Source organism: Coregonus lavaretus (genome assembly GCF_964263955.1).
Source record: "Coregonus lavaretus genome assembly, chromosome: 27".
In the NCBI taxonomy this organism is placed as follows: domain Eukaryota; kingdom Metazoa; phylum Chordata; class Actinopteri; order Salmoniformes; family Salmonidae; genus Coregonus; species Coregonus lavaretus.
The window spans coordinates 23,635,950-23,658,106 of record NC_140014.1 but is presented as its reverse complement, the minus strand read 5'-3'; the positions used below and the strand labels follow the sequence as shown (position 1 = coordinate 23,658,106).

The 22,157-nt window shown below is 42.2% G+C and overlaps 3 protein-coding genes across 3 annotated transcripts; 2 read left to right on the top strand and 1 right to left on the bottom strand.

The window, feature by feature from the left end:
* Window positions 1-5,998: 5,998 nt before the first annotated feature.
* Window positions 5,999-6,832, top strand: LOC311102428 (protein FAM181A-like; the record flags this gene model as incomplete). Its single annotated transcript, XM_084143781.1, has 1 exon — window positions 5,999-6,832. One exon carries the CDS (start codon window positions 5,999-6,001, stop codon window positions 6,830-6,832), a length of 834 nt encoding a protein of 277 aa, XP_083999907.1.
* A 565-nt stretch (window positions 6,833-7,397) lies between these two features.
* LOC311102640 (ankyrin repeat and SOCS box protein 2-like) lies at window positions 7,398-11,416 on the bottom strand. The gene is made up of 8 exons (XM_084144005.1): window positions 11,207-11,416; window positions 10,205-10,374; window positions 9,911-10,066; window positions 9,546-9,791; window positions 9,178-9,349; window positions 8,494-9,094; window positions 8,220-8,373; window positions 7,398-8,145 (listed from the first exon to the last, which is right to left on the bottom strand). Exons 1-8 carry the CDS (start codon window positions 11,338-11,340, stop codon window positions 7,982-7,984), a joined length of 1,797 nt encoding a protein of 598 aa, XP_084000131.1. The 5' UTR covers window positions 11,341-11,416; the 3' UTR covers window positions 7,398-7,981.
* A 2,462-nt stretch (window positions 11,417-13,878) lies between these two features.
* Window positions 13,879-21,992, top strand: ccdc197 (coiled-coil domain containing 197; the record flags this gene model as incomplete). The annotated part of the gene is made up of 9 exons (XM_084144004.1): window positions 13,879-13,979; window positions 14,260-14,302; window positions 14,410-14,586; window positions 15,187-15,344; window positions 15,438-15,520; window positions 15,728-15,900; window positions 21,318-21,428; window positions 21,506-21,616; window positions 21,822-21,992. The coding sequence occupies 9 exons, from the start codon at window positions 13,879-13,881 to the stop codon at window positions 21,990-21,992; spliced, it is 1,128 nt and encodes a 375-aa protein (XP_084000130.1).
* Window positions 21,993-22,157: the final 165 nt, after the last annotated feature.

Below are 22,157 nucleotides of genomic sequence, written 5' to 3'. Positions count from 1 at the left end.
CTTTTAAGGGTGGGAGTGTTACGGATACAGGTATCCTGTGTCTTTTTGTGTTTTTCCTCTCCTTCTGCCCTAATCACAGGTGTCCTGTATGTTCCTGATTGGTGGTCGTTGGGGTGTCTGCTGATTGCTGAGGTGGACCAATCAGTGGACATTCCTCTGCATTGCACCACCTGTTTCTGGTTTTTCAATCACACATCCCATTGTTTAAAAGCCGGTCAGTTGTGTTTGTTGTTAGAAGACTATTTTCCGTATGTGAGTATGGATACTGTGGTGTTTTGTGTACTCACTAATTTGCTGGTTACTCTGTTTGGTAACTTTGTGTGTTTCTGGGAAAAGGGGAAGTTAAGCAAGCTGCCCTTGGGCATACATTACCCGTAGAAAGAAAACTGTCTATAAACACTAGTTAGACCTGAGCGGACCACCCACTGTATTTTGGTATGATTAGCAGTAGTTTAGCGGTTCTTGAGGCAGGCAAGATCAGTTTAGGAGTGTTTTACACTATTGTTTCATTTCTTGGGTCCTGCTCAGCCCTTTTTCCCAAACCTTTACCGTGTGTTCACAAATAAACATTTTATGTTTGACGGTAGTTTATGGTTGTCGTGTAGTTTTTGTTCTCCCTGTTCCATGTCACGATTCTAATTTGCATGATTTATGTTACGGGTCTCTTCTCCATCCACCCTAGACGTTTAAAGCCACGGGGTTCGTAACAGTGGCTGACTAAATACTTTTTTCCCCCACTGTATATACACACACACACACACACACACACACACACACACACACACACATATATATATATACACACACACACACACAAATAACATATAAATATATATACATACACATATATATATACATATATACAGTGAGGGAAAAAAGTATTTGATCCCCTGCTGATTTTGTACGTTTGCCCACTGACAAAGAAATGATCAGTCTATCATTTTAATGGTAGGTTTATTTGAACAGTGAGAGACAGAATAACAACAACAAAATCCAGAAAAACGCATGTCAAAATTTTTTATAAATTGATTTGCATTTTAATGAGGGAAATACGTATTTGACCCCTCTGCAAAACATGACTTAGTACTTGGTGGCAAAACACTTGTTGGCAATCACAGAGGTCAGACGTTTCTTGTAGTTGGCCACCAGATTTGCACACATCTCAGGAGGGATTTTGTCCCACTCCTCTTTGCAGATCTTCTCCAAGTCATTAAGGTTTCGAGGATGACGTTTGGCAACTCAAACCTTCAGCTCCCTCCACAGATTTTCTATGGGATTAAGGTCTGGAGACTGGCTAGGCCACTCCAGGACCTTAATGTGCTTCTTCTTGAGCCACTACTTTGTTGCCTTGGCCATGTGTTTTGGGTCATTGTCATGCTGGAATACCCATCCACAACCCATTTTCTATGCCTTGGCTGAGGGAAGGAGGTTCTCACCCAAGATTTGACGGTACATGGCCCCGTCCATCGTCCCTTTGATGCGGTTAAGTTGTCCTGTCCCCTTAGCAGAAAAACATCCCCAAAGCATAATGTTTCCACCTCCATGTTTGACGGTGGGGATGGTGTTCTTGGGGTCATAGGCAGCATTCCTCCTCCTCCAAACACGGCGAGTTGAGTTGATGCCAAAGAGCTCCATTTTGGTCTCATCTGACCACAATACTTTCACCCAGTTCTCCTCTGAATCATTCAGATGTTCATTGGCAAACTTCAGACGGGCATGTATACGTGCTTTCTTGAGCAGGGGGACATTGCGGGCGCTGCAGGATTTCAGTCCTTCACGGCGTAGTGTGTTACCAATTGTTTTCTTGGTGACTATGGTCCCAGCTGCCTTGAGATCATTGACAAGATCCTCCCGTGTAGTTCTGGGCTGATTCCTCACCGTTTTCATGATCATTGCAACTCCACGATGTGAGATCTTGCATGGAGCCCCAGGCCGAGGGAGATTGACAGTTATTTTGTGTTTCTTCCATTTGCGAATAATCGCACCAATATACATCTGATTGATTGATTGCTTCTGTGGACAGGTGTCTTTTATACAGGTAACAAACTGAGATTAGGATTACTCCCTTTAAGAATGTTCTCCTAATCTCAGCTCGTTACCTGTATAAAAGACACCTGGGAGCCAGAAATCTTTCTGATTGAGAGGGGGTCAAATACTTATTTCCCTCATTAAAATGCAAATCAATTTATAACATTTTTTAGATGCATTTTTCTGGATTTGTTTGTGGTTATTCTGTCTCTCACTGTTCAAATAAACCTACCATTAAAATTATAGATTGATCATGTCTTTGTCAGTGGGCAAATGTACAAAATCAGCAGGGGATCAAATACTTTGTTCCCTCACTGTATATATAAATCTAATCAAGTCAAAGCACCGTTGTTATATGCCTATATGACAAGCAATCTGCTCATTATAAGGAGGAGGCCAGAGGGGAGGGTTGGCATTTAAGGATCTACTGACTAGTGCAGTATAAATTACAGAGCTCGCAGCCCTTTCTGTCATGAGATAAGTTGGACAAGACCTGGCATTTAAGAACGCTGTCGGCACCCAATCCAATTATCCAAGTTATTTTTGATGAAGATCAATTCAGTCAACAAGTATCCTGCAGCAATGCAATGCATTCTGTCTTGTGGGAAACAAAACATTTGTATTTTTCAAATGTTAGCCTTTTATAAAGCCTACAGTATATGTAACTGTATTTTGCTGCTATCAAATGAGCACGTCCAGAGAGGATTGCATTAAAGCTGATTACACATTGATGAATATTGGCACGAAAGTAAAAATACCTTTTCAGAGTCTGAAGTCTGAAGTGTTGGCATACACATGTCTTCTCTAGATGGTTTGAGTTCTCCTGAGGGAGCGGTTTAGTGGTTTTGCTCCTCCATCCTCTACTCCAGTCTATCCCTGCATTGATTAACTGACAAGAAAGAAGCTCTACATCATCCACTTCCTGTCTTGCTGACTCAATTTGATTCCAGCAACCACAGAACACCTGCCAGTGCCACAACACCATCCTTCATCCTTCACATCCACACGCTCCATAGAAACAAACATCACACAGAATTCAGGATAAGACCCTCTTGCTGTCTTTTGCTAATCAAGATAGATTGGTTATGTTTACCTTATTACAGTACCATACAGTATAGTATACAGTGTAGACTATAGAATGAAGTACTCATACCCACTAAAGACTTGCCATCTTGTGACAGGTCTTTCTTGTAAAATAGATGTTTTAAACCATTGGGATAACCTGTACATGATATAAAGGATACATAAACTAAAAAGACTAAAATGGTTTCATGAGTTTCTGGGTTTGCCCTTAAGTAATTATATCAATTTCAAAGTAACTACTGATATTTAATAATGTTCAATAACATCAAAATATGGTCCCTCAGTGTTATTATTTTAAACAAAGCTTTATACAGCGCTGACTTGTTTGTCCTCATTACTGCATTCTAGACTGTAGAGGTGTATTGCCATCTAGTGGCAGAGTTGATAATGTAAGAATAATGTGATTTACCCAAATACTGCATATTATTACTTGTGCATCAACACATGACAATTAGGGAGTTAAGTGGTTTGGGGGTTAAGTGGTTATAGAATTATACTAAAAACACCATGTAATATCATACAATATGTGTCAGGATATGATATCATTAACATAAATAACAAATGAATACAATGTTGATACTAAAGTAATTACAGCATTACTACATGTACAAATGTCATAATGTAAAGTGTTTGTTAGTGATGCTGGAGTGTGGAAGTACATCAGGCTGGAGTGTGTGAAGTGGATGTACCATATGCTAATGAGGGGGCTGGTGTAAGGCCCAGAGAGCAGGGCTGGCTGGGGATCAGAGGGCAAAGTGGAGTATTGTGCTGTCAACACAGTGACCGATTGGCAACCAAGAACCAGGGAGGTTGTTGTGGTTACGACGGTGATTGTGGTGTGTGTGTGTTTACAATCTGATCTGTCTACTAACATCAACACAAAGTTACAAGAGTACCGGTAATAAGTGTTATTACACAAGGATAAGAGCAAAAGTGTTTTACAGTGATTGACTTTGATTTGATTAGTGCTTCCTTTCCAGTCATATTTCTGATGAGATTCAGCACATTATTATTCTATAATCTACCCTGGCCTGTGTCCCATAACATACAATCTGAAATGGCTGACAAACCTCTCTTCCATCCATCTTACTCAAAATGGCATGAGGACAGGTACACATAGTGGGATTTATTGTTTACTGGTGCCACTATACTTCCTCTTTCTCGCTCTCAGTCACTTCAAAAGCACAGGAGTAGGGCGACAGGGGAGGGGTGCACCATTGTTAATTGGCCCTTTAAGAGGAACAGAGAGGTGAACAAAGAAGAAGAGAGGGGGACAGTAGGGTCCTGTTGCCTCTCCAAGGGTGAACAGCCCGAGCAGAGGACTAGTCAAGATACAGTATATGTGATTCACACATTATGGAGGTTATATATCCTGAGAGAAATAACAAGTTAGTATAGTATTAGTCATAAAACATGACATGCCTATAGAGCCATTGCATTGCAGGTGCAAACATTAAAATATATTCACTTTTAATATGACTCTGAGAAGTCAGTAAATATGAATATCACATGCCCTGCAGTCAGGGCTGAGGGCAGCAGAGCAGTATTGTGGTTATAGTCATGGGGTGTAGGTTACTTACCAGAAAAACTGTTGCCTCACATCTCATGCCACACTGATGCAAGAGATGGTGGTTCAATGGAACGATAGGTACTCTTTTTTTCTTCAATGAGGGGATGGACCTAAATTAGCATTTCACAAGTCCCCTTTTCCTCCTCTATTGCAACCTTCCCCGCAGAGCCCTTGCTTTCCCCGGGGATTGTCCTGTTTTTGGCACTTGTTGCCGTTGGCAGGGTGACAGTATTCGAGTGTGCAAACTTGTGCTATTGTCCGCGGGCCAGAAGGAGCCATGGAGACCCACTAATATGACACAGGAAAATGTTTGCTGATGGCAATTCTATGGGCTTTGTCTAACTCTTTCTCCTTCATGACGACTCGATTTAAGTCTCTAAATGTTTGACTACAAATGCAGGAGTGCTATCCAGCTCCTTTCCTTTTGTCCCGCGAGGTTTGAATGAGTAATTCAGCTTTTGTGTTGCTCGATTGAGGGGGCAAACAGAAAGACAAGATTCTTGAGCGCTCAAGCCCCCTTTCCATGGATATGTGCTCTTAAGATCCCCCTCCCCACCAAATCCTACATCTGACACCACTCTGGAAGGGGGGGGGGGGGGGGGGGGGTCTAGATCACAACAGTTGAAAGTAGCCAAACTAAAATTGTCTCACAGTGATGAAGCATGCCCATACCATTAACAGCCTATGTCAGACTAATCATGCACGGTAGTTCTTGGAGCATATTTAGAAGTTTGGATAAACTATTGTAAGGGTGTTCCATGAGCGCGCGGAAGACCGGGCAGAAATATTGCATCTATTAGCTGCTTTTCTTGGAGGATCTCCGTGACAACAATTTGCGATGGCAAAGAATTCAATACCGGGGGCTTGGAGGCTGATTGGGGTGCATTGTGAGGGGACTGAGGTCGCTGATTGGTTCAAGGAAAGCACCAACACTACACGCAGTTTATATTCATTCAACTTGTTGAAGCACTCAGACTGCTTCTGGGAGAGAGACAGGAATGAGAATCCTCAACAGGGGACATGGTAAGTTGTATTTGTGGTTATGAATGGATAACTTGCAACCTACGTGTTGTTAGGCTATGCGTAATTGTGTAATTACTGTTTTATTAGGCCATATGCGTAATTGTGTGATTATTGTGGTATTCCTCATGAACAACGAATAATGTGAGTATATTGAGTTCTAAATATTTTTATTACATTTCTTATAACTTATGATGCCATTTATTTTTTTTCTCAGATTTTAAAGATGAAGAATAATATAATTTGCATGGACTTTTTTGGTAGTAGGCCTATGGATTAAAATATTTGCACTGTAAAATGGCAAGTGCAGACAGTGAGGTGAAAACGTTACTGAACTTTGTAAACTTGGCATCCAGTGACATCAAGGCGGCTCTGGACAAATCAGCCCCTTGCAGGCGCTCTGTGGACCACAGGAAATACCTGCAGAAACAGCTCAAGCGTTTTTCTCAGAAATACGCTCGGATGCCCAGATGCCACACACACAGGTCCACGGAGTCTGGCATTGCCAAAGCCGTGGTGGACAAGTCCAGCGCGTATTCCTTGGAGACAATTCACCCGAGCATGACGTGCATCAATGAAAAAGGGGGTTCGGATGCGCAAGACGTGGAGAACGCAAGGATGGCTCAGAACCCAACTGTAGATAGTGATAACAGTAAGCAAGATCAGGTTCCCATGAGGAAACGTCAACTCCCTGCATCATTTTGGGAGGAACCCCGATTAGCCCAAACCAACGTAGACTCTTTGCAGTATGGATGGAAAAAGAGCCAAGGTGTGACAGGAATCAACGAGGTTGAAAAAAGAAAAAAAGCTCACGAGGAACCAACACCGACCTTGTTTCTCTCCAATCGACGCGGCTCTGTCGAGAAAGAACCGCTCAAACTGGACTTGGCCTCTCACAACGTCAATGTGTGCGGTTGCTGTCCGTTTCAGTACCACGGACACCACGTCTTCCAGAGTCACATAGTTGTTCCACAATCGGCTGTGGGACTCTGGGGGAAAGCCACAGTGGCTGAAACGGAAACACCGGACATGGCACACCGACATAAGAACTACACGCATGTCGTGGTCAAACCCATACCGACTAAACCCACGGTCCCGCCATCCATTTTCAGTGTGTTTGGGTTCATTTAAACACAATTACGGACGTATAAACATAGGTTAATAATTGCCTAAGCAATAATGAAGATGTAAATATGAAGTTGTTTAGTTCGCTATGCCGGTTATTTCTTATTTTAAACTTGGCATTTCTCTTTTTTTAAAGGGTAGTCAAAAGCACTTACTTTTCTTTCAAATTTCAGACCAAACATTTCTGCTTGGAATACTTGCACCTTTACCACTTGGGTTCCATAAAGTCTAATAGGAATTTATTATAAAATCATAGCACCGTCTCAAACTGAAAAATTTAGACTACTTCATCTTTCTAATTTTTAAAATGGAAGGGAACTTGTGTTGATATAGGAATGGAGTGACATTCGAGGTTGTCCATTCTTTTATTAATTGTGATAATCTATGCTAAAGGAGAGGTATACGGGTGTGTTGATTACCTCATGGTGTATATATTTCTTAAATACACTGGTTTAAAAATGAATTGATCGAAATTACTTGTAGTTCACTGGTGTTTGTCAACAAACGGTAAACACAGATATTTAGATTTTTTTTAGTTGGTTCCAACACCTTTTTCAATAGCCTACAGGATTCATACATTTTGGCACTGACATTTACAATATGTTACAACAACAACTCGACTATAATATACACTCATTACACTAGGTCTGTTGAAAACACACTTTCAAAACATATTACAAAATCAGTGCTGAATATCAACAAGTAAATTCCATCCAAGCAAGTACACTTCATAAAACATGACATTTTAGTCATTTAGCAGAAGCTCTTATCCAGAGCGACTTACAGTTAGTGAGTGCATACATTTTCCATACTGGCCCCCCAACATCACATTGATTGTCTCCCTTTGTTCGCTTGGGCCTAAACATCTGAATGACAGGTATTTTAAAAGCTTACTTTGAGTTCATTTGAGCTCAGTTTTGCTGCACTTCTTCAGGGGACTATCAACTGCTGTGCCTTTATCTATCATAATTCGTCAGGCCATCCACTCAGAACTGCAGCTCACTTCCACTCTATGTGCACACAACACACATTATTCTATGTGCACACGACACACACATTCTCCCCAATCATCACTACCCCATAAATACAGTAAAAAATAATCCTGTAAACTGGTAATATACTATAAGGCACAACACACAGGAACACTGACAAGCCTTATTTGCCATCAGGGCAGAAGTCATCAAAGCTGTGTCTGGTCAGGCTGAGGTACTGCAGCAGTCTATCTGGGAGGGGTAGGCTGTCCAGAGACCTGAGTCTGGACACACCCATCTGCTCACGGATCCTTAGCCTGCACAGGTGCATCAGTGGACGGGCTGACACTGAGGAAACAGTAGGGGACGCTGTGTTAGATTGTCCCACCTGTTTGTGTGTGTGTGTTCATTGATGTACTCACATGACTTGGTCTTGATGCTGGGCCATTCCTGCCGTCCATCCAGGAGCTTGGTGAGTCTGGCACACAGTTGAACATTACCAACGTAGTCCAGCAGTAAGTCTACGATGGGCCCTGCCCAGTTACGCACAGATGGTGATGAGATCAACTCACAAAACTAAGGGATATAAGAATGAACAGAAAGAAAAGATAATGAGCATCATGCCAAGAAGAAAAAAAGCTATTTATCAAGGTCCCAGAATAATCCTAATCACAACAGGAGCCTACTTTGCCTTACCTGTACTTTACTGGCAACAGGTCCTGTGCAGGTTAAAAGAGACATGTCATTGGTGGGCAGTACAGTGTTGATGTCGATGACTATGCTGCCCATGCTGTCCTGGGCTGGGTGTGGGCTGCAACCATAAGCACATCTGAAGTAGGCCCATGCATCACAGCCATTATCCAAAAGGCACTTGAGAAGAGGTAGGTTATTCATACAGAGTATGATAGCACCAGGGAAGGTGGTAGGACAGGATGGGATGCTGGTGTTAACGTCAGCCCCATGCTCCAGCAGTAGAGAGACAGTCCTGGTACAACCCTGTCTTACAGCTGCTAGTAGAGGGTTGACTGGGTCCAGGCTCAGATCAGCACCAGCTTTCAGTAACATTTCTACTGTCTTAGTGCTGCCATTGGAAATGGCAAAGTAGAGTGCTGTGGCGCAGTGATCCGAATACTGCATGGAGCGATTGTGGGATAGTGTGGCGTTGACATCGGCACCTGTCTTGAGCAGTATGGCTGTGACCATGTCCCGGTTGTGCTCTGCAGCCAGGTGGAGGGGGCTGATCCCGCTGTGGCGAACTCTGGCCCGACTGGTGACTGGGACAAGCAGGGACACAATACTGGAACAAGGGGACATTAGTACTGTACATAAGAGTAATACAAGAGAGACACGACAGGAGGAATATAGTGCACTCGTACATACTCATGGTGTCCATACTGAGCAGCAACGTGTAGAGGTAGGAGTCCTGTCTTGGTGGGTTTGTTGGCATCTGGGTTGTGAGAGAGTAGCAGCTCCACTATCTCCCTGTGGCCATTTTTACTGGCCTCATACAGGGCTGTAGCACCATCACACGTCTGCATGTTGATGTCAGCACCTGAGGAAAAAGAACACACCGTCAGTGACTTTGCAGAAAACTGAATGACTGTAATAAGAATGAATGTATCACCTCATTATTAGGAGTTTTCATTGTCTGTGTGAATAAGGTGATTACAGTAAAAAGCCATATAGCAGGGGTGTATTATAGGGCCAACCATGTCATCTGTTACAGCATTACACACACTGTAACCTACCTTTCCTAATGAGGTATCGCATGGCCTCTACACATCCTTGCTGGGCTGCTACTATGAGTGCTGTGATGCTGTAGGTATTGGGAGGGTTAATGGTGGCTCCTGCCCTAACTAGCATCTCACAGATCTCTACGTTGTCCCTGCACACTGCCTCGTGGAGGGCTGTCCAGCCCCGGTTACACCTCTGGTTCACTGTGGCACCGTATGACAGGATGAGGCTCACCATGTCCACGTTCTCCCACTCACACGCTGGAAGGCATCAAAGGACATTGGGTTAGACAGACTGGCAGAAGACACCATGCTTCAGTATAGGCCTACATATTCCTCAAAACCACTATCTCATGTTATAGCCACGTGGGGAGCTGTACCTTTGTATAGGGGAGTCTCTTTGTTCTTGCTGCTGATGTCAGGGTCTGCCCCTGCCTGTAGAAGGCATTGCACACAGGACAGTCGCTGACTGGAAACTGACAGGATTAGAGCAGTCTGTTCCTGGAGGGTGCGCTTGTCAACTGATCCTGGTTGGGCTGGAGTGGAAATAATATACACATAAACAAAATGCTTTAACATCCAGTCTATAATTCAACCCCAATTTAAGTTAGCGCCATTAACATAGGCAAGGGTTTGCATTTCAAGACTGTAAAAATGATGCTCTCAATGTGTACCTTTCAGCAGTGCCTTTATGCATTCAGCTTGGCCACAATGTGCAGCCTCATGCAAAGGTATCCATCCTTCTTTGTTCTCTTTCATCAGGCTGAGTGGTGCAGCCACTGACAGCTCTTTCACAGCTTGAGCATCTCCTCTCTGGATGGCAAACACTATTGGATCTACATCCCTACAATGAAGAGGGAAGGCAAATGACTTGAAGAGAATGCAGAATGTAGGTTAATAGATGCAGGTTTATGATACCGAGTTCTCTCATAAATCTAGTTGTTAATATTTTTAAATAAAGAGTAGGCAAATCCGTGATTTTATTTTCCATAGTTTAGATATAATGGCAATAATGTATGGTCCTTGTAAATCAATAAATATTATAATTTATTATATAAAATATAAAAAAATTATAGACTGAAACAGGGATAGCCAGGGTTCAGCGGTGCTTTGAGATTATTTTAGGACGATATTGACATGTGAAGATATTGACATGTGAAGGCATCATCCGCCCAAACAGGCAAATTGCATCAGGATACTTTGGGCATCTGTTCTCCATCACCCCGTTAGTTTTTATTATAACATTTGCCAACTGGCAGGTGTTTTTATATTTTGGTACACTTCAAATAGGTGTTATATTAATTTGAATGGAATTTTCAATAACTTTAATGTAAAAAATGCCCATGGTTATTTTAACAAAATTATTAACCCAACTCCATTCGTAAAAAAGTGAAATGATGGCTTCTTCACCATACAGTATTTGTGCAAACATGCTGACAGCATGGAAATCTTAACACTATGAGCATAAGTGCCTATTGCCTAAGCCTTGAAAACTACATCTTTATAATAGCCTACCACATAATGATGCTCTTCAGAGAGTTTGATGCCTATGGCTACTGTATATCCCACCATATAGTGAGTGATAGGGGCTCAGAAGTTTATTTAAATTATCTTGGTTGAAACTATATTAAATAAAATGAATACATACAGGACATATCTTCTTTGTAAGGACTCACCTTAAGATCTTGATGGATGAAGGGATTGTAGGCAGAGTCTGATAGTTAGCTATGTCTGCGTTATCTTCAATATTTAGTCTATGGCATAGTGTTATGGACAGGCTGGCTGGGATGGTCACATTGGTGGTCACCATATTGCCCTAAACAACTAGGTTACCCAGCACTTCCCTGTTGTCCTCATAGCCCAGTGATGAGCATGTTGGTCCTCGAGTTGCAACACATGGACCTGGAAGGAAGTTGACAGGATGAATGAATTCATCATAAAACTAAATATTCCTCTCAGTCATCAAACATAGAATTGAGAATTTCCATTTAAAATCCTGCAGTCATGAAATAAGAAGGGAGAGATGATTAATGAAAGAGGTGGCATGCAAAATCAAAGGCAGCAAATGGTAAATCCTGGAACAAATGATGTACACATACAGTCATATAAGTTTTCCGCATGTGGAGTAACCTAAGAGCCAGGCACTCCTTTTGCGAGAGAGAACAGCTATCTGTGCTGCCAGACTAGGGAGCAAGCAGCCCCAGCAGTGGTGATGCCTTTTAAGGGCATGTTTAGCTTTGTTTGGTTCCACTTGATTCCGCTGCTATTATTAAAGGCCTCTCTGGCTTGAGGGCTTACATGGCTATGGCAGAGGTTATGAAGGAGTATTACAATCATACACACAACAGCTTGAATTACAGTCCCTGGTGATAACATCTGTAAAACTTTTGTGACACATAAGATAAATCACTCAGTGAAAATAAAATAAACAGTCAACATCCAGAAATAACAAGATTAGCTCTACAAAAACGAAATTTTCAAATCTATTGGGGGGAGTAAATAGCCTTCTCCAGTATATAAAAAATGATTTCAGACAAAGGCTAGAACATATTTATAGATAAACTATAATAAAATATTATGCAGTAAATGCTGAACTTCTCTATCTTTGAATTCCCAAAGCTCTATCTGACAGTCTCAGAATAGCATTCCTACTCAAGAGCACCCAAAAGCATATCTCCAATATCTGTTAGTAGACAATAACACTGGTTGAGGCTGTGGGTTCATTGGGACTGATTGCTATTTCCTGTCTAACTGTCAAGTCTTGACAGTCAAGTAAATGTGTCTTGGTCTGGTTAAGATCCAATGTCATACCATTACATCTTATAACATGACACCACCACTGTAACCAGCATAATGTTTACTTCTGAAGAGTGAGAAAATCCTGGTTTTAAGTTGTAAGACATGTAACTATTACTGCCTTTCTGAACAACAGGTTTATCAACATATCTCCTTAAAACAGGCTTAGCAACTTGCTAAATTATATTTTCAGAAAATTGCAGCGAATCAGCTGTTGACAGTTAAAATAAAATAAATACGCCATTTAGCAGACGCTTTTATCCAAAGCGACTTACAGTCATGCGTGCATACATTTTTGTGTATGGGTGGTCCCGGGGATCGAACCCACTACCTTGGCGTTACAAGCGCCGTGCTCTACCAGCTGAGCTACAGTTAGACACTGTTGGAAACGTTTGAGGTGCAGATTATAAACTACCCATTTCAACCCAAAATGGTATTAATTTGACACTTTGTTTAATTGAAACTGTAGCCTACGGACTTGGCTGAAATAAAATATTTCATTTTTGGTGTCAAATGAACTCAGCCTGGTCTCAGACTAGACAACATAGTAAACATAAATCCCAAAACACTAAAATCATTAGTATGATATGTTACCTTTAGTATGGTTATATATGACAGATAGTTACTTAAAGCAAAAATGAAAGGAGGGTGGTTGGTCGGGTGGGTTTATAATGCGAACGTCTAGCAACCCAAAGGTTGCGAGTTTGAATCTCATCACAGACAACTTTAGCATTTTAGGTAATTAGCAACTTTTCAACTACTTAGCAGGTTAGCTAATCTAACTCTAACCCTTTTAGCTAACCATTCCCCTAACCTTAACCCCTAGCCTAGCTAACGTTAGCCACCTAGCTAGAATTCGTAACATATTGTACGTTTTGCAAATTCGTAACATATAATACGAAATGGGTGATGGACATCCACAAATTAATCCACACCATACGAAATGTAACATACCATACTAAATGGAGTCTCGGATTTACATACAGAATAATACGAAATGCTCTGAGACCAGGTTGATGAACTAGATCCAGTCCTACTCATCTGCAAAATTATCTGAAGTCGATACAGAATCAAGAAAAATGCTGGCGCCAATCAAGTAGGCTGGATACCTTACAATTACTGACAATTCATGCAGATATCTATATATTTAAAATGAAATGTGTAAGAATTGTTCTATTTAGATTGAGACAAAGTTTATGATCTGTTTGCAATGTCAGTCTTAATAATTTATAAAGGCTACTGCCTTTTGTGGAGTACCTTTCACTTGCTTTCCATCTGTGAAATAGAATGCCTCCCGGGCAGTTGCTATGACAACCGAGAAACGAATCCGCTCGCATTCCCTCTCGCCTCCCCCCTGGTTGCTCGGCAACATTTAACACAAGTTCAGGAGAACACCCAATCCGGAAGACCTTTGTTGCTCTCTTGTTCGTGTGCACGGAACAATTCTTTCAGGAACACAACAACTGCTGCGTTTTATAATATTATTGGAGTTCTGTTTCTCTCTCAAGGATCATACCTATTTTATAAAATAAAAGTTGCAACGCCTAAAAATATGGAGACTCTTCCTTGTATAAATAAAGATGATCCTCGTCTAAGGCTGAAAGTGGAGAATAGAATGAAAAACATTTTCGTAACGCAATTTGAGGAAACTAGGTATGTTACAAACAACATTTATAATTTTATGCATTATGAACGATAATTATAGCACATCTGTTCACCTTCTGTTTTGCAAATCTTTTGGGCCACAATCATTATGTCTTGATACATTTTAATCGAATAATCATATCGTAGGTCCATGACAATTGGATGCATCATGATTTGCATTTTAAATATATTGCACAATTATGCAGCTCAAGTTTAGTTTGCAATGGACTACCAATTTCAGCACTACATTGCCATTAAACGCTTGAATTATATATTTCCCCTGACATAGAGAAGAATATGAAAATGTCAATCACATACCGGTTATAACAGAGGTAAGTAGTCCTAATTATATTTTATTTGAACACAAAACATAGGCCAGTGTCTTGGTGTAGATACATTTGATGTGCATCATTCTTATGACCAGTGATTTCCCATGTAGACCGCTAGCAGAGTCCTGGAGACAGGAGTGAACACATTACAGAGAACCCTTGTCCTGAAGAAGCAGGTGGAGGTGGATGAAGTGGATAGGCAGCTGACACAGAAACGGCAGGAATTCAAAGGCCGCATGCAGGCCCTTGCACAGAGGAGGGCAGAGCTAGAGCTAAAACAGCAGGCGGTAAGTTACATTTAAGCAATAAGGCCTGAGAGGGTGTGGTATATGGCCAATATACCACGGCTAAGGGCTGTTCTTATTCACGACGCAACGCGGCGTGCTAGGACACAGCCCTTATCCGTGGTATATTGGCCATATATCACAAACCCCCGAGGTGCCTTATTGCTATTATAAACTGGTTACCAATGTAATTAGAGCAGTAAAAATAAATGTTTTGTCATACTAGACAAGTCAGTTAAGAACAAATTCTTATTTACAATGACGGCCTACACCGGCCAAACCCGGACGACGCTGGGCCAATGGTGCGCCGCCCAAGGGACTCCCAATCACGGCCGGTTGTGGAATCGAACCAGGGTGTCTGTAGTGATGCCTTAAGCACTGAGATGCAGTACCTTAGACCGCTGCGCCACTCAGCGTTCAAGGCTCGAACGACCCAGTTTATAATACACAATTCCCGATGAGCTAAGGCATTTCAATACCATGGACAGGTGAAATGATACAGATACTGTATAGGTTTAACATAGAACCAAGATATACAGTAGTGACCTGCTTATGTGTACATCATCTCTTGACTCTTTTCCTTGGGTTTATGATTTCATCCAGACTAAAGACAGAGCTAAGAAATTTGAGAAGTTTGTTGAGGACAATGAAGTGAAGCGCCGTCGGGCCCTGAAGAAGTACCAGGTAGCGAGGACGCAGAACGATCTGAAGCAGAACGAGAAAGAGGAGCTCACTGAACAGCTGGAAAAACTGCAGGCCAGGTGAATGGGAGCTGGATTTTGGATTGGGAAACTTCTTGCCCAAATACTTGTTGGTCACACTTCACCTGATATATTTTTTCCCAATCCTTACAGGCAGCAGTATTTAAAGGACAGGGTGACCATGTATAAAATGTACGAAGACTACATGATGAAAATGTTAGATTTCCTCCCGGAGAGTAAGTTCATGTTTCTCTTAGTTGAATATATTTTCTTAGTTAATTCTCTTAGTTGAATCAATACCTGGATCTAGAAAACTATTGTTTGGTCGAAATGTTGAGAAATTGTATTTTTGCCTCCAACAAATAAACATAAAATGACATAGTGTTGGTTGTGAGGTACAATACAATAAGGAAGTTTGTTTCTTAACCTGGCTGTGAATGTAGATTACCTGGAGTATGGGGCAGACTCCCTGGTGATGCCCATCATCCGGCGCCATGAGACCCTGTCCCTCACCCATCAGGACCTGGTGGAGCGCCTGGGCCAGCTGGTGGAGGAGCTGGAGCAGGGCCAGCGTAGCCTGGACAGCCTGAAGCAGGAGCACAACACCAACAAGCTGGTCAGACATACACATACATGCTTAGAAATACATGAACAGTACTTTCAGAAAATATTCATACCTCTTGACTTTTTCCACAGTTTGTTGTGTTACAGTCTGAATATAACATTGATTAAATTGAGATTTTGTGTCACTGGCCTACACACAGTACCCCGTAATGTCAAAGTGGAAATGTATTAAAAATGAAAAGCTGAAATGTCTTGAGTCAATAAGTATTCAATCCCTTTGTTATGGCAAGCCTCAATAAATTCAGAAGTAAATATTCGCTTAACAAGCCACATATTAAGTTGCATGGACTATAATAGTGTTTAACATGATTCTTGAATGACTACCTCATCTCTGTACCCCACACATACAATTATCTGTAAAGTCCCTCAGATGACAGAGTGAAAAGAAGGAAGCCTGTACAGAATAAAAATATTCCTAAAAATGCATCCTGTTTGCAATAAGGCACTAAAGTAAAACTGCAAAAATAAATTAACTTTATGTCCTGAATAAAAGGGTTATGTTTGGGGCAAATCACAGAGATTGAACAGTCGCTGAGATTATATGATGTATTTGGTAATCAATGCAAAATAGGCTACTTTGATGAATAGCCTATATAGCCTATAGATCAGATCAAGGACCCAAGCGACAACACTTCCCCCACGGCTGCGGAAGGAATGATACGGCATGTCTCAATTTTCAGATATAAGTACACTACATGACCAAAGGTATGTGGACACCTGCTCGTCGAACATCTCATTCCAAAATCATGGGCATTAATATGGAGTTGGTCCCACCTTTTCTGATATAACAGCCTCCACTCTTCTGGGAAGGCTTTCCACTAGATGTTGGAACATTGTTGCGGGGACTTGCTTCTATTCAGCCACAAGAGCATTAGTGAGGTCGGGCACTGATGTTGGGCAATTAGGCCTGGCACTCAGTCGGCGTTCCAATTCATCAGGTGTTTGATGGGGTTGAGGTCAGGGCTCTGTGCAGGCATGTCAAGTTATTCCACACCAATCTCGACAAACTACTTCTGTATGGAACTCGCTTTGTGCACTGGGGCGTTGTCATGCTGAAACAGGAAAGGGCCTTCCCCAAACTGTTGCCACAAAGTTGGAAGCACAGAATCATCTATAATATAATTGTATGCTGTAGCATTAAGATTTCCCTTCACTGGAACTAAGGGAACTGGCCCGAACCATGAAAAACAGCCCCAGACCATTATTCCTCCTCCACCAAACTTTACAGTTGGCACTATACATTGGGGCAGGTAGCATTCTCCTGGCATCTGCCAAACCCAGATTCGTCCGTTGGACTGCCAGATGGTGAAGCGTGATTCATCACTCCAGAGAACGCGTTTCCACTGCTCCAGAGTCCAAAATTCTAAAATGTGACAAAAAATCAAAATTTAATCCATTTAAAATTCAGTCTGTAACACAACAAAATGTGGAAAAAGTCAAGGGGTGTGAATACTTTCGGAAGGCACTGTAATTGACTATACACTGAGTATACCAAATATTAGGAACGCCTGCCTAACGCTTCGATCACACCGACTGCTTAATTGCATTTTGGTACACCAGAAGTACATTAATTTCCAATGGAACGCTGCGTTTTCCTTGCAGCATTGCGTTGCAGAGGCAGTTGCAGTGCGTTCTATGTGGTGCATACGTTGTTGACAGATATGGTAGCAGAAGGTGAATGTTGAACTTTTGTTGCACACGTATCTAGATGATGCTGCATGCTATTTTGTGCAATGACGCAGTCGGTGTGTTCAAAGCGTAATATTGAGTTGCACTCCCCCTTTTGCCCTCAGAACAGCTTCAATTCCTCAGGGCATGGACTCTACAAGGTGTCGAAAGCGTTCAACAGGGATGCTGGCCCATGTTGACGCCAATGCTTCCCACAGTTGTGTCAAATTGGCTGGATGTCCTTTGGGTGGTGGACCATTCTTGATACACATGGGAAACTATTGAGCGTGAAAAACCCAGCAGCGTTGCAGTTCTTGACTCAAACCAATGCGCCTGGCGCCTACTACCATACCCCTTCAAAGGCACTTCAATCTTTTGTCTTTCCCATTCACCCTCTGAATGGCACACATACACAATCCATGTCTCAAGGCTTAAAAATCCTTCTTTAACCAGTCTCCTCTTCATCTACACTGATTGAAGTGGATTTAACAAGTGACATCAATAAGGGATCATAGCTTTCACCTGGATTCACCTGGTCAGTCTGTCATGGAAAGAGCAGGTGTTCTTAATGTTTTGTATACAATGTATAAGGCCTCTGACATTGTTTAATTTATGTATTTTTCTTAAAACCTGTGTTCCTGGCTATGAACTTTGCTAAATATGCATTTTAAATGTATAATCCAACTTCCGTATATGTTTGCACAATTTTAAAAGTACAAAAATATATATATCATAATTTGTGTCTGTGTAGAGCTTGTAGTAAGCTTTATCCAGGTCTGTGCCCAAACAGTTTGAGCTTCTACTTCTAAAAATCCACCTTTCCAGAAATAAGTCTCTCACTGTTGCCACTTGCTACAGACCCCCCTCAGCCCCGAGCTGTGCCCTGGACACCATATGGGAAATGATTGCCCCTCATCTATCTTCTTTGTTCATACTGCTTGGTGACCTAAACTGGGATAGGCCAACCTACAATCTAAACTAGATGCCCTCAAACTCACACAAATGATCAACGAACCTACCAGGTACAACCCTAAATCTGTAAACATGGGCACCCTCATAGATATTATCCTGACAAATTGACCCTCTAAATACAACTCCGCTGTCTTCAACCAGGATCTCAGCGATCACTGCCTGCGTCCGTAATGGGTCCGTGGTCAAACGACCACCCCTCATCACTGTCAAACGCTCCCTAAAACACTTTAGCGAGCAAGCCTTTCTAATTGACCTGGCCCGGGTATCCTGGATGGATATTGACCTCATTCCGTCAGTAGAGGATGCCTGGTTGTTCTTTAAAAATGCTTTCCTCTCAATCTTAAATAAGCATGCCCCATTCAAAAAATTCAGAACTAAGAACAGATATAGCCCCTGGTTCTCCTCAGACTTGACTGCCCTTGACCAGCACAAAAACATCCTGTGGCATACTGCATTAGCATCGAACAGCACCCGCGGTATCCAACTTTTCAGGGAAGTCAGGAACCAATATACACAATCAGTTAAGGAAAGCAAAGGCTAGCTTTTTCAAACAGAATTTTTGCATCCTGTAGCACTAACTCCAAAAGGTTTTGGGACACTGTAAAGTCCATGGAGAATAAGAGCACCTCCTCCCAACTGCCCACTGCACTGAGGCTAGGAAACACTGTCACCACCGATACATCTATAATAATCGAGAATTTCAACATGCATTTTGCTACGGCTGGCCATGCTTTCCACCTGGCTACCACTACCCCGGCCACCGGCTCTGCACCCTCCGCTGCAACTTGCCCATGCCCCCCCCCCCCCCCGCTTCTCCTTCACACAAATTCAGACAGCTGATGTTCTGAAAGAGCTGAAAAATCTGGACCCCTACAAATCAGCTGGGCTAGACAATCTGGACCCTTTCTTTCTAAAATTAGCCACCAAAATTGTCGCAACCCCTATTACTAGCATCTGAGATCCCCAGAGATTGGAAAGCTGCTGCGGTCATCCCCCTCTTCAAAGAGGGTGACACTCTAGATCCAAACTGTTACAGCCCTATATCAATCCTGCCCTGCCTTTCGAAAGTATTTGAAAGCCAAGTTAACAAACAGATCACCGACCATTTTGAATCCCACCGTACCTTCTCCGCTATGCAATCCGGTTTCCGAGCTGGTCATGGGTGCATCATTTAGGACCTCAAGGTCCTAAATTATATTATAACCGCGATCGATAAAATACAGTACTGCGCAGCCGTCTTCATCTACCTGGCCAAAGCTTTCGACTCTGTCAACCACCGCATTCTTATTGGCAGACTAAATAGCCTTGGTTTCTCAAATGACTGCCTCGCCTGGTTCACCAACTACTTCTCAGATAGAGTTCAATGTGTCAAATCGGAGGGCCTGTTGTCTGGACCTCTGGCAGTCTCTATGGGGGTGCCACAGGGTTCAATTCTCAGACCGACTCTATTCTCTGTGTATATCAATGATGTCGCTCTTGCTGCTGGTGACGCCCGGATCCACCTCTATGCGGACGACACCATTTTGTATACATCTGGCCCTTCATTGGACACTGTGTTAACAAACCTCCAAAAGAGCTTCAACGCCATACAACACTCCTTCCGTAGCCTCCAACTGCTCTTAAACACTAGTAAAACTAAATGCATGCTCTTCAACCGAACGCTGCTTGCACCCGCCCACCCGACTAGAATCACTACTCTCTGCGGGTCTGACCTAGAGTATGTGGACAACTACAAATACCTAGGTGTCTGGTTAGACTGTAAACTCTCCTTCCAGACTCACATTAAGCATCTCCAATCAAAAGTTAGACCTAGAATCGGCTTCCTATTTCGCAACAAAGCCTCCTTCACTCATGCTGCCAAACATGCCCTCGTAAAACTGACTATCCTACCGATCCTTGACTTCGGCGATGTCATTTACAAAATAGCCTCCAACACTCTACTCAGAAAATTGGATGTAGTCTATCACAGTGCCATCCGTTTTGTCACCAAAGCCCAATATTCTACTCACCATTGTGACCTGTACGCTCTTGTTGGCTGGCCCTCACTACATATTCGTCGCCAAACCCACTGGCTCCAGGTCATCTATAAATCACTGCTAGGCAAATCCCTGCCTTATCTTAGCTCACTGGTCACCATAGCAACACCCACCCGTAGTCTGCGCTCCAGCAGGTATATCTCACTGGTCATCCCCAAAGCCAACACCTCCTTTGGCCGCCATTCCTTCCAGTTCTCTGCTGCCAATGACTGGAACGAACTGCAAAAATCTCTGAAGCTGGAGACTCTTATCTCCCTCACTAACTTTAAGCATCAGTTGTCAGAGCAGCTTACCGATCACTGCACCAGTACACTGAAAATCTGAAATTCGCCCACCCAACTACCTCATCCCCATATTGTTATTTATTTTGCTAATTTGCACCCCAGTATCTCTATTTGCACATCATCTTTTGCACATCTATCATTCCAGTGTTAATACGAAATTGTAACTATTTTGCACTATGGCCTATTTATTGCCTTACCTCCATAATTTACTACATTCGCACACACTGTATATATATATATATTTTCTGTTTTATTTTTGACTTTATGTTTTGTTTACCCCATATGTAACTCTGTGTTGTTGTTTTTAATCGCACTGCTTTGCTTTATCTTGGCCAGGTCGCAGTTGTAAATGAGAACTTGTTCTCAACTGGCTTACCTGGTTAAATAAAGGTTAAATAAAATAAATAAAAATAAAATAGACTGTGTTCTCTTCTCTCCCTCGGAGGCAGATGATGAACAGGGAGCTGTCTGAACTGCAGACCCAATGGGACAGAGCCAAGGAGAAGAACAACCAGACTGAGATGAAACTGATGATGCACCAAGGCCAGTCCAGAGACCAGGTCTGAGCACCACCACCATTTTACATTAATAACCAATAATAACGCCATAATAAACTCCCCTCCACCTCTCTTGTCAGGTTGAGGAAGTAGGTAGCCTGCTGATAGCTGTGAAGAACCTTGCAGAGCAGTGCTACTTACACCACTATGGGCCTCTGGAAGAGATAGACATGCTGACGATGATGGATATGGTAAAGGTAATGTCTAATTGCATTGTTATTAGTAATTACCTTGAATGAGTTCCCATTTGTTCTCATTTATAAAGTATACTTAGTTTATTTAGAATTTCTTATCCAGGATTTCTTCTGAAATCCAAATGTTGTATAGTGTAATCATATCAATTCCCCAAGCAAGATTGCAACTACAAATTCATTTTATTACTTACCATATTTACAGGAATACATTCTTGAGAGGGCAGACATCGTGATGAGAGCAACACGACTGATAGACTCAGGCTCTGCATTGACGAGTGCCACAGAGCACAGAGGATCACTGAAAAACATTAACAGTAAAACACAACTGAAGAGCACCAGCAAAACCAGTGGGAGGAGTGGACTGTCTAGTTGATCAATGCCGAATAGACCTTTTACGAGTTTGTGGAGAAACACACGAATACAACCATGCAAGTGTACGCACGCACGCACGCACATGCATACGGACAGAGTAAAGGGTGTGAGTGCAATATAAGGTACTTCCAACTTGTTGTTGTAATAGTGTTACAATAGTATCATT

What these genes read in the sequence shown, in the direction of transcription:
- LOC311102640 (XM_084144005.1), bottom strand. Translation starts at nt 11,340, where the DNA reads ATGGTGACCACCAATGTGACCATCCCAGCCAGCCTGTCCATAACACTA. An exon ending in CATAAAGGCACTGCTGAAAG is followed by an intron (nt 10,067 to 10,204) that starts GTACACATTGAG and finishes TTTCCACTCCAG; the next exon opens with CCCAACCAGGATCAGTTGAC. An exon ending in GCGATACCTCATTAGGAAAG is followed by an intron (nt 9,350 to 9,545) that starts GTAGGTTACAGT and finishes CTTTTTCCTCAG; the next exon opens with GTGCTGACATCAACATGCAG.